The sequence below is a fragment of the Silene latifolia genome, chromosome 5 (genome assembly GCF_048544455.1).
Source record: "Silene latifolia isolate original U9 population chromosome 5, ASM4854445v1, whole genome shotgun sequence".
Classification (NCBI taxonomy): Eukaryota; Viridiplantae; Streptophyta; class Magnoliopsida; order Caryophyllales; family Caryophyllaceae; genus Silene; species Silene latifolia.
In genome coordinates, this window is record NC_133530.1 from 17,175,243 (window position 1) to 17,188,216 (window position 12,974).

Consider the following 12,974-nt stretch of genomic DNA (forward strand, 5'->3'; position numbering starts at 1 on the left):
AGTTATGTTGTTGGTATAATAATGTATCATAACATGCTTCCGTCGGATGAGGAGGAGAAGAAATCCTTTGAGAAGAATGTGCAATCGTTTGTGAGCTCTAGAAAATTTTACTTTGCTGGGAGGATGGCTTACTTAGTGAAGACTCAACCCTTTGTTAGTGCTTTGGTAGTGAATCGCTTTTCATGAAGTGGTTTGAAAAATCTTCAAGACTCATCAGAAATCAAAGCAAGAAAACTGTGTAATAGTTGTGATGAGTTTTATTGATGTATGTAAAGTCTAAATCTGGATGTTATTTGATTGAGAACTACTCTTTTTTTGGTGTGAAGAAACAAGGAAACAACTCTGTACTCTGAGTTTATATAACTCATTTTTAATGTTTTCTAAAATTTTACTTATTCCGAATCATATATTGTTTTGTATTTAATTTTTTTAGTTTAGTATTATATAACTATATTTGCTTTGTGTAAAATGTATGTCTAGTTAAATTTCGAATAATGGATAAGACTACACACTTTCGCCGACTGGAGAAGTTATTTTTGGGGGAGAAACTCGTTCCAGGATTTCTAGTTATTTTAGTCATTTTCAAAGGTGGGGCGTTGCCAAAACAAGGGCCCAAACCCAGGAAGAGTTGAGCCTTCTCTTTCCTGAGGCCCATCCTCGATTGCACCGGCTTCTTTTTCTTTTGAACCTTCCTTGAAATGTATAAAAGAAAAATCAGTCCGTCTCATTATAGACAACCACTATCCGTCTATAGCTATAGAAGAATAGTGGTCCTCTCACAAAATTAAAGTGGGAGGATAGGTGGGGTATCAATTTTTCACCCACTTGTACTTTCCACTTTCATTTGTGAAAGAGACAACTATAATCTATAATGAGAATTTGTGAAGAAAAATATAAGGGAAATTCTCACTTGTACCCCTTTACTATGGGCTAATCTCACTTATATCCCTACTAGCTTATACCAGAGGGTACAAGTGGGAATTTCCCAAAATATAATGACAGGTTGAACTCTAGCTTCAATTTTCTAGACAAAGCCAGCTAGGGGTCGAACTTGTGTTCGGAACAAATATGAATCTATCTCAAGCCTGTTATATCTGGAGCTGAAATCAGCGCGGTTACTATCTCAGTATATCCTCGTTTAACGAAAAAAGTGTTCGAGAAAAGCTCGGACTCGGACTCGGACTCGGACTCGGACTCGGATTGGAGAAAAAATTTATACGCGCCGAGTTTTTGAACTTTATTTTAAGAGCTCGAGCTTTCCATCTAGCACAGCACCTCTTCCTCTTTCATTTCCTAATTCAATTTCAATTAATAAGTTAATTTTTCCTCCAATTTCCCAGATCACAAACCCTAATTCAATTTTTTCTAAGTTTTCTGATTTGATCATCTAATTAGTAAACAATCAAAGTGTCCTTTACTATGTAAGATCCTATCAATGAGTTATATAATCTCTACTCGACTAATTGTTACTACATTATCAGTCAATTTGCCTAATTGTAAGTGTGACCCATTTAATTCTTTCTGTGTTTAACTTGAATTCGCAATTACTTAAAACCCTAATTTATTACTTAATTTGATTTGATTGTCAGATTTTTTTTCCTGTTTTCCTCTTTAATTATGTGATTATCGGTTAGTTGATTGTTTGATTGTTTTTGTATTAGTTTGATGAATTGAATTGTTTACACATTGTTCGTTGAATTTATAAGATTTTAATTAACTCATGTTTGTTCAAACATTCAGTAATGCACTTGAAGGAGCTGAATCATCAATCAAGTAATCAACAATGGTGCTCGCTTCTGGATTGTGTGCAAGTGTTGTCGTAACTCGTAGTGATCGTTTTGGTTCTAAAAGACTGATGTTTATTGGGAAAATCCTTCCCCAGGTGCAGATTAAGGTAACTCTTTTCGTCACATGATCTTCAATTTCATTCATTTTGTGTTTTGTCATTAAAAATCGTCTTCTGTCATCTGCAGTAGTCTATTTGCAATATAACTTGTGATGTGCTGTTAGGTAGCTTCTTATCTGATTAAACTACAGTATTTAGTTTGTTTCGTAGCATATTTTTCTTCTTGAAGTTCCCCCGTTCCTCAGATCCTGTGTCCGCCACTGTTTATACCTCAGCAGTTGAGATGCTGGATTCAACTCCCTCCACCCAAGCCCCAACACCCCTTGCATTTTTGGGATATGTTAATTGTTACTCCGTATTTGAGTCAGGCTGGGTTATGTTAGTTACTAGGAGTAGTTACTACTGTTCCATTTCATTTATTTGGTTTCGAGTAAAATTTGAGTGAGTTTTAATGGGTAAGATTCTACCAATTGCATTACTAACGGATTATTAGATGTAAAATATTAAAAGACACAAAATTCAAAAGCTTTTTATATTAATTTTGAGTCAATAGTATTAGGACTCTTGTACAGCGGAAAAAAAAAAAACATAATCAGTCAATTACATGCATTAAGTAGCCACGTAAAAAATAAATCACACTTCACCAGAACATATATGAAACATTAGCAAAACTATCTATGGCCTCGTTTTGCCCGTCTCTCTAACCTTCTCCAATCCTCTCATCATCAAAAAAAAAGGTGTGTACATATTACGTAATGTCGTCCAACTAACCAAAAATATACACTAGTTTTTTTGTCTGACGGAAAAAGGTTGGAAAGAGAAGATGGGTAACATTGCTCGTCACAAAATGTAATTACCTGCCATCTCCAATGGGTGAAGCAAAATTAGGGAGACTGTATAGATCCGAGTCCTTACCACTAGTGCTACCATCATCATTTATTGGAATTCTTACTGTATGATCTCCATAATTCTCGAGCTTATCAAATGATTTTCCACTTCTATACTTTTGATGGCTTCCCATTCTCTTAATTCCTTCTAGTTCCATGGCTGCTTCCTTCATTGTCGGCCTATCGTCTCCTTTCAACCTCAAACACCATTTTGCTAGATTAGCAACTTCCTTTATTTGCGCAACTTGTATCGGATCATTTGTTATGTTGTCATCGACAATGTCGAACAAACGATCATCCTCTTTCATTTTAAGAAGGAAGAACATAGCAAGGGATCACTCAGCCTCCGGCTTACCATAAGATAGCGCTTTTTCCCTGGTTAATAGCTCAAGCAATACTACTCCAAAACTATAAACATCACTCTTTTCAGTTAAGTCAAATGTTTGCATGTATTCAGGGTCCAGGTATCCTTGCGTGCCCACCACCATAGTGGCTAATTGACCTTGGTCCAATGGAACTAATTTCGACGCCCCAAAATCAGCCACCTTAGCCGTGTAACTCTCATCTAAGAGTACATTCATTGACTTCATGTCCCTATGAATGATCGGGGTGGAGATTGTGGTGTGTAGATACGCTAACACATCAGCTATTTCTGATGCAATCCTTAGACGCAAGTTCCATGTAAAATGGGACGCTTTTCCTTCGTCGTGCAAGTGATCAAACAATGTCCCATTGTTAACAAACTCGTACACGAGCATAGGTACTTCAGTCTCCAGACAACAACCTAACAATTTGACTACATTTCGATTGTTGATTTGCGAAAGAACGAGAACTTCGTTGATGAACTGCTCTACTTGATTATGATCCACCTTAAGAGATCTTTTAATGGCAACTGGCTGGTTATTGGATATAACTCCCTTATAAACAACTCCAAAACCGCCTCTTCCGATTATATTGGCTTCGTTATATTTGTCCGTTGCATTTTCTAACTCTTGTGCTGTGAAGATCTTCACAACATCCATTCGAGACACCTTTTGATGTAAAATATCACCTCCATTATCACGGAAGTTCTTTTCTCGTAGTTTAGTGAGTTTTCTTTTCCCGTGTCTATAATGAAAGATAAAGGCGACTACGAGCGAAATTACAATAACACCACCAATACCTAGAAAATAAAAACACAAGGTCATTTATCGTGTGAAGGAACTGGATACCCCTTTCAGTTAGCCTTCCTTAAGACGGTTTTACATTAATATCTTGTAGAACGGCCTTCCTTATGACGGTTTTACATTAATATTGTATAAAACGGATATCAACTGGATAAACATGATTGATAATGTTATAAAGTACTTCCAGAATGGATCCGTTTTACAATATACTTGTATTGGCCGCCTTAAACATGAATAGTTGTGGCCCTTTCTGGAGAATTATATTTTCACATTCTGAGTTTTTTTTAGGAATTAGTACCTGCGGTAATGATAACTGGTGCAAGGCTGCAAGCCAAGCCTTGGTATTAGAGATGCAACCATGAGTTACCGTACCATTTCCATGGTAACCTTTTGGGCATTCACAGACATAGCTCCCGTTGGTGTTCCGACAAAACTCTGGTTTCTCACAATTATTTTGGCCCTTACACTCATCAATATCTGATCAAATACAATACCTATAGTGTCAACAATATTTAGTAGGGTAGAAGACGAATTAAAGTGCTAGTCCGGATTGTGTATCCATATTAATATTTTCCGAACACAGATATCAATATGTGATCCAAATGTTTCTTTCAATGTTCGGTTATCTAAAAGTCATTGGATGTGAATTGTGATGAGAATATCCATATTTTGGAATTTACTTGAATAATCAAGTTTGAAATAATATGGTATTCATCACTCTGCATGATTTTCTCTTGTATAGTTGTATCCCTACTCCAGTGATCTCTACATAAAATTTAAGTATTACTTACATATTCTTTTATTTTAACCCATTCTTAAGTTATACTCCGTATCAAGTAAGTGTCTCCAATTCAAGAATTATATTATGAAAGTTTTAAAAACACTTGAAAAATGGAACAATTTCAAAATAATACTGAAATATAAGATAATTCTATCAACCCCATGATGAGGATCACAATCTAAAGGCTAAATACACTCATTTAATAAAAAAAAATCGATACTATTTCCATTCGGCTGAATTCCATACTTTTGCTCAAAATATATCTCACATATATTGAACAAATGTATGTTTCAAACGGACGGACGGAGTATTAAACTATAAGAAAAATTAGTAAGTTATAGAAAATTATATTTTTAAATGGGATGTGATATCCAAAAATTTTAAAATTTTATTTTCGGATGGGTTTTGTTTAGTTTGAGTTTTGGGATTCAAATCATATTTACCAAATTAAATGAAATACTCAGTAATAAAACTCAATAAACTAAAGAAAACATTCAAGCAAGTTGAATTATACAAGAGAAATTCAAACGTTATCACAAATTCTTTGGAAATTGATAATCATTAACACTTTCAGTTTCAATCAATTGTTTACCTTTTCATATTTTCTAAGATATACGGAGTTCCGTAAACAAAGGTACTGTAATAAAATGACTAAGATGTAAACTGTAAGAAATAAATATGAAATGAATTTTTGTTACCTTGGCAGCCTCGAGGAAGGTAAGGATTCCCCGAAAAGCCAATCTTGCAATCACAACGATACCCATCTTGGTCGGGCGTTAAATCTGAACAATTTGTGTTCTTCTTACACAAGCAACTCCCTTCTTTTTTAGCTTCGGAGCAATTCTTAGTTCCGATTCCCCAATTGAATACCATAGGAATCAATGGCCATTGTGAATAATAATCAGATGATTTAGTCAAATTCCGTTCAGAAAAAGTGAAGGCATCGTTCGCGACAGGGTATGCCGCACTACATGGATTAGACTTAACCCATGTATGGTTATCAAAGCTGTGTGCTGTGACAGTTATGTTGGTTACGCCATCAGGTATTGAAGCTTCACAACAGCCCACTCCGTTACAGTCATTGTTGTTGACAACATCGTTGAGCTCGTCGCACTGTGTCATGCATCCTGTGTAGTATTTCTCGCCGTAGCGTTTGCCCGTAAACCAGGCGTAGGTGTCGCACCCTATTGCCACAAACTTGTTTTTGCTGCTAGAAATTGTAAACGTTCCCAAGTCTAAGCTACTTTGCCCAGAATCAGATGGATTGTCGCAATCATATGCAATATAGCTATGGAGGCGAATTTCGGCCTCTTCTAGGGAAATGTTTAGTATTTGGATGTTTGAACCGAGAATTGGTTTGGGAGGATTGAAAGTTTTATTACATGTGAGGCTCATTATGGGGTAAGAATTGGGATCATCCTTATCTTCGTAGTAACACCCCTCTTCTATCCTAAATGGGTAAGGAATGGCAATCCCTCCACACTCTGAGGTACAATGTGGCTCGATAACAAGTGATGATGGTGGTCCATCATAACCCGATATTAATGGTGTTAATACCACATTAATGAGAAATATTAGGGCATGTTTTTGATACCCCATGCTTAATGGGTTTTTATTTTGTTTAATTTTTCAGGAAAAGAAGTGATTATTTTGTGAGAGTGTTAATTTTGTTTGTATGGACATGGCTTAGCACATCAAAATATCAGAATTTAAGCTGGACGACAACCTCGAAGAGCCGAATAATTCAGCTAAAACATGGAGCAAGTTGATTGAGGATATGGACAAATTAAGATGCAAGGACCGGTGCTGCAAGAAACTTTTGAGAGATTCAACAAAATAGAGTATTACTTAAGAGTTAGCAATATGGCATAGTTGATCTTATATAAGAATTGTATATTTGAGTAAACAGTTACTCGGTCTTAAAACTATAATTAAATTCTCATAAAAAATATTAAGGTTAAGCAGTTTAATTTCTAGTTGTATCTGATTATGTCAAATTGTATTTTTCTTTTATCATTTTACAAAGTATAGTTGCTATTCACTTTATAAAGTAAACTTGATTAATTCTTCTGAGTTTAACATTTGCTTGATGTTGTCAAAGTCTGTGCATAGTCATCTGAGAAATACTTCCAAGTAACATTATAGATTTTGATGCTGACTGAGTAATGTATGGGTGAGCAAAACCGTATACCTGGTACGGTTTTGTAAACTTGATTAGTTCTTTTGAGTTTAACATTTGCTTGATGTTGTCAAAACCTGTGTGTCATCTGAGACATACAACATTATAGATTTTGATGCTGATCGAAGAGGTCTTGATTCTTGAAGTAATTCACAGATACACGGAGGTTGTACATAAAGTGTCCCGGACAGGCCAACTGTATACATTCTGGTCCGTTCTCCGCGTCTACAAGTATGTGGTGACCGGCGTTCGGTCGGTCAGGTCCAACCTCGAAAAAGTCCTCATATTATCTTCCTTATTAGAAACGGTCCGATCCACCTCTAAAAAACCGGACCTTGAGAGTTTCGGTTCGGTCCAGTTCCGGACTTGTGAACCCCTTTAAACAGAATAATTTCTCCTAAACAAGCAAATTTTAAACAGACCGTCTTGCTTGTGACTGTTACATACCCTCCTCCCATTTGTTCCTGGTAATAGATGACGTACAAGCTTGTGCTGGAATAGTGCTGTAATTTGTGAATTTTAAATGTCTAATTCCTTAGACCTTACTCTAATTGGCCAAGTGTCACGGTCCGCTACTTTTGCCGGACCGTGGCGCGCACCCTTGCCCCTTCTCAAGGCAAGATGCAAGCGACAAGGATCTTCGTACTAGTGAGGGATCACCCACTAGCACGATACTCGGGTCTCGGGTCGGTGTGTGTCGGGAATCCTAGTCACGATTATCAAGTCCGGCACACGAAAGCAATAAAAGTAAGCAATACGATTATTGAAAGCGAGCAACAAGCAACAACAAGCTTTTGGATGAGAAGCGGTTTTTCATTGACTAGCACTTCTCAAAGAGGGAAATTTGATAGTTTGGTCCTGGTAGCAGGATACATTGAATTTACAAGTTTAGTTCAGAATAGCGATATACCTATTTATGGAAACCTATTCTAAAACTACTAAGAAAATACTTACTACAAATGTACAAGGAAAATGAAATTACATAAGCATAAATAAATCTAAGGGCTCAAGTGTGCGGATCGTCACACCAAGCAACACCTTTTTGCCCCACTGGAAGCTTTCAATACTTTGTGGTTATTTAAATACATTTGAACATGAAATTACCAAATATTCTACATTTACATTAACCTTTTTGACATTATCCACCTTTTCCTAAAGTGTCCCATATTCTTTGAACGTTGAAATTAAACCATCATTGACTTAAATCCACCATCTCCACCAAATCATCCCTTTAATTTGCTTTCCTAAAGCTTCCCTTTATTCAATCATAAACCTCACTATAACAATTATCACATGGTCACAAAAGAAATACTCCCTCTGTCATATGGTTTTGGCACAAAAACCAGGAAAAAAGGAGGAGATCAATTAGAAAATGACAAGTGAACTAAATTTTGTGGGAATGAACAAATTGTTCATCAAATTCATTTTTAAAATAGAAAGGACAACAATTGACCGAGACATCCAAAAATAGAATATGACAACAAATGACTGGGATAGAGGGAGTAAAATTATATGTTAATTCCTCCGCACGGGTTATCTGTTTACCTTTTCCATTGTAGGGTTGTCTTATTTATCTGTCCACTTGTCATTCATTAACTAAAACGACAAATGGTCCTCTTTTCTTTCTATAATCTTTATATCAAAAATAAAGATAAACAAATGACTGAACATACGAGGTGTATCATTACATCGCAAGTCATAACTCAAGTGTTTTTTAATAATGCCTGAACAAATTACGCGTACTTTGTTTTTCCGGCTTAACCGTCCAATTACTCTTCTTTTCCTCATAATGCATGTAATACTCCATTACTCCTATATAACTAAGTCAATGTACGTACACTCTCCAATTATCACACAATCTACACTTAAAATTAAAATGAGATTAACCAATAATTTGGTCCTAATATTTGTTATTATTACAACCATGAAACTCTTATTCACGTCGGCCGTGGTAGTGATCGGAGTCGAGGAGGGAGCGACACCCACCCGATTAACATTACACGAAAAATGTCCAAACAAATGTGGTAACGTAACAATCCCGTACCCATTTGGTATAGGAAAAGGATGTTATTACAACGACACAATCGACGACCTTTTTTACAAAATCGATTGTGAAACTAATTCCCACAACGACCCACCTCGACCCATGTACGGTGGACTAGAGGTGCTAGACATCGCGTTACCTGAAGGAGAAATTCGAATCTCTAACACAATTTCTCACATTTGTTTCGACAAAAATGGTAAACAAATTTTACAAAATAATTCGACTCTCACCATGGGACGATTCACCATTTCGAGTACAAAAAATGTTTTCGCGGCCATAGGGTGTGACACTTACGCTTGGTTCGAAGGGATGCGTCAAGAACGATCATACCATACAGGATGTATGTCAGTATGTGACACAATCAACGACATTGTTGCGAATGGAACGTGTAAAGATCTCGGTTGTTGTACTACTCCGGTCCCTGAGGGTGTGACCAATATTACGATTGAGGCTCAAAGTTTTGCTCAACATAAGGATGTTATAGGGTTTAATCCTTGTGGGTCTGCCTTCGTCGTTGAAAAGAATAACTTCAATTTTAGTATTGGTAACTTGACTAAGGTGCCCAATAAGCCGGGAGAGCTTCCGGTTGTTTTTGATTGGATGATTGGAACCGAGATTTGCTCAATAGCTCGAGCAAGAGGGAAATGCTTGTGTAAGGGAAATAGTATTTGTGATGATTCGAGTATTAATGTTGGATATCGATGCAAGTGTAAAGATGGATACTCAGGCAACCCATACTTACCTAATGGCTGCAACGGTACATTTTATTTAGAGTAAATTAAAAATTACTCTCTTTTAAAATTCTGTTTTCTAAAATTACTCTCTTATATAATTTTTTTTCTAAAATTACTCCCTTAATATGCACTTTTATCAAAAATTGCTTCAAAATTTAAATTTAGGTGACCTATTACGTCTGTTTTTTAACTAATTCTCCATTGTTATACGTTTCAAAGTATAAATTGGCTAAAACACAAATGAAATAAGTTTATAAAATGACGAAATAAGTAACTTAACTTGGTGTTTTGAAGCATTTTTTGATAAAAATGTTTTTGAAGGAGTAATTTTAGAAAAAAATTATATAAAGGAGTAATTTTAAAAAATTGGATTTTAAAAGGGAGTAATTTTTAATTTACTTTTTTATTTATTTACTAGCAATTTATTCGAAATTCATCAAAATTTATGATATAAATTAGTCTATACTCTCTCTGTCCCAATCATTTGCTTATTTTTTTATTAAAATTAACCCTAAAAAGAATATAAAAAGGTAAATAAATGAATGGTACGCAGGGAGTATGTTAGTACATTACGTGTTTGCAAATATTTCTAATTTCGATTTGTGTTAATTAGATGTGGATGAGTGTGCTGATCAAGGGCTCAACAATTGTAAAAAGCAAGAATATTGCATCAACACTAATGGCGGTTTCAGTTGTCGTTGTCCTAAGGGCTTCCATGGCGATGGCACAAAGACGGGTACTTGTATTTCTTATCAGAAGGAAGCATCTTCAACTTCATTCAAGGTCTCAGTTGGTAAGCAAGAACCTAACTAATATGCATCATTAAGTCTTATGCTATGCTTATTTTTCACAGAGTAGAATACTAATCTCGTCGGTCTCAGTCATTTGTTTACCTCTGTTGAACAAATTCCGTCATAATGAGTTTGCTGACTACTCTCGTCTTTCAAGTGAATTCCATACATTTGATTAAAATATACCTCACATAAATTAAACAATCGTATGTTGTTTGGCCGGACTTTTAGAAGTGTTTTTCCACTGAATAAACACAAGCTAGGCCCAAACAATCAATTTTGAAACAGTTAAAACAACTTCTTTTAAGCCCAAAAGTCAATTTCGAGAGCCAGAAGAAGTTGAAGCACCAATTTGGTGATTTTAGCTTTTACTTTTATTTTAAAGAGTTTTAATTTATAAATGACAAATTGTATGTTGTAAACATGTCAAAATAAAATAAAATTAATACTTATTAATTCATATTTTTTCATTCTCTACAAATCGAGAATCATCTTGATATACTTTTCAACAAAAAAATTTGTTTTTCATCCGCTTACGTAAAAAATCTTGTTGAGAAGTCATTTTTTTTTTTTTTTGTAAAATGTTAGGCCAAACACCTACAATTTTATCAAGAAATAGCTTATTAAAAAACTCATTTCTAAAAGCAAAAACAGTTTTTCTAATGCGAGGCCAAACATGCCTTATATTTGTTGTAGAAGCGAGATGTTGACGAGTTTGATGAATACTTGTTAGGTGTTGGAGGTCTCATCATTGCTTCAATAATGCTAGCATTCGTGCTATTTTGGCAACGCGAGAGAAAGCGCCTAAGGATAGCTCGACAAAGCTTCTTCACAGAAAATGGAGGTCACTTATTGCATCAAAGGCTTTCTTCTGGAAGAGATGTATCAGTTGAAATGCTAAAAATATTCACCATTGAAGAACTCGAAAAGGCTACTAACAAATGCAATGACAATAATATCATAGGCAAAGGCGGATTTGGCGTAGTATACAAAGGAACCTTAGATAACAATCAAGTAGTTGCCATCAAGAGATCCCTCAAAGTAGACTCGGCCCAAACCGAGCAATTCATTAATGAAGTCGTTGTATTGTCTCAATTGAATAACCGGCATGTGGTGAAGCTCTTAGGGTGTTGTCTTGAGACCGAGTTACCATTACTTGTGTACGAGTTTATCGACAATGGAACATTACATGAACACTTGCATAATGAAAGGAAGGCATTTCTCCTTAAGTGGGATATGAGGCTCAAAATCGCGTCTCAAGTGGCCGAGGTTTTATCCTATTTGCACACCACAATTTCGATACCTATAATTCACAGAGATATCAAGTCGACCAACATTCTCCTAGACCGTAATTACATGGCCAAAGTAGCCGATTTTGGAGCATCAAGGTTGGTTCCGATGGATCAAGCTCATTTAGCCACCATGGTTATAGGAACATGTGGTTATTTGGATCCTGAGTACTTACAGACAAGTGAACTGACCCAAAAGAGCGATGTCTACAGCTTTGGAGTTGTTCTGGTCGAACTTTTTACTAGAGAATATGCAGTTTCTTCTAATAGACCGGAAAATGAGAGATGCCTAGCCAACTTCTTTCTAATGAAATTGAAGGAAGATCGATTTCTCGAGATCATTGACAAAACAATAGCAAGTGAAGAAATGTTGGGGCAAGTAAAAGAACTAGCTAATCTTGCTCAATGGTGCTTGAGATTAAAGGGTGATGAGAGACCAACTATGAAGGAAGTTGCGGCCGAGCTAGAAAGAATAAGAGGAAGGGTTCGATCACAACCGTTGAGTATGGTGAACCAATACGACAATGATGTATACTTGCACGGTGAGTCGTCGAGACGAGGGGAACAAAGTGATAGTTGTCATAAGGGAAGTACCATGGAGTCTTCTAATAGCCAGATTAGTAGCCTTTTGGCATCCTTAGAATATGGTAGATGAGTGTGATTCCCAAGATGTCATTTTGGGTTAAACGGGTCATTGATTTTAAACCGGGTAGATGGGTTGAGTAAGATAAAGTTGATGAGCTGCTTAAAATAAATGAGTTAAACAAGTCAGGTTAGGTTATGAGAAAGTTAAATGGGTTAGGCTATGATTGAAGTGTATGACCCATGTAAGTAAATGAATTGGGTTCAAGTTGGAGGTAGATCGATGACTCATTTATATGTGACACGAACAGGAACTCGACCCAGTTGTTATTTTCGGTTTTAAGATGCCTTATCTTGTTTTTTTAAGATCTACCTTTTCTGTCATTGAAGTTACATCTTCTTTGTAGTTGTTGCCTTAGTTAATTGTATTGAACCATCTTTGTCTTTCCACAGGAATCTTACATCTTTAAAAAGACCTTTGATAGTTTGATACGTGAAATTTATTACATGCACTTTTTTTTGGGTACGCTATTAGTATATTCAGTAAGTCTCCTTTGTGACGGGTTAAGTATCATCCACATGGGTAGATAAAACAAAAATTAAAGTGCATTAGGGAGTCACAAATGATTTGTCATATTGACTCATGTGGGTATTACTTGACCTGTTACAAACTTG

The 12,974-nt window shown here is 35.9% G+C and overlaps 1 protein-coding gene, 2 long non-coding RNA genes and 1 pseudogene across 4 annotated transcripts in view; 3 read left to right on the forward strand and 1 right to left on the reverse strand.

The window, feature by feature from the left end:
- Positions 1 to 12,974, forward strand: part of LOC141656894 (uncharacterized) — a 141,224-nt gene that overhangs the window by 122,400 nt on the left and 5,850 nt on the right. The gene's annotated exons all lie outside the window — the stretch shown is intronic.
- LOC141656888 (uncharacterized) lies at positions 1,214 to 6,780 on the forward strand. Its single transcript, XR_012548606.1, has 3 exons — positions 1,214 to 1,496; positions 1,741 to 1,894; positions 6,314 to 6,780. It is a non-coding gene; the product is annotated as an uncharacterized LOC141656888 (long non-coding RNA).
- Positions 1,909 to 6,307, reverse strand: LOC141656887 (wall-associated receptor kinase 5-like; annotated as a pseudogene).
- Positions 8,736 to 12,372, forward strand: LOC141657916 (wall-associated receptor kinase 2-like). Its single transcript, XM_074465311.1, has 3 exons — positions 8,736 to 9,660; positions 10,251 to 10,430; positions 11,162 to 12,372. Exons 1-3 carry the CDS (start codon positions 8,736 to 8,738, stop codon positions 12,370 to 12,372), a joined length of 2,316 nt encoding a protein of 771 aa, XP_074321412.1.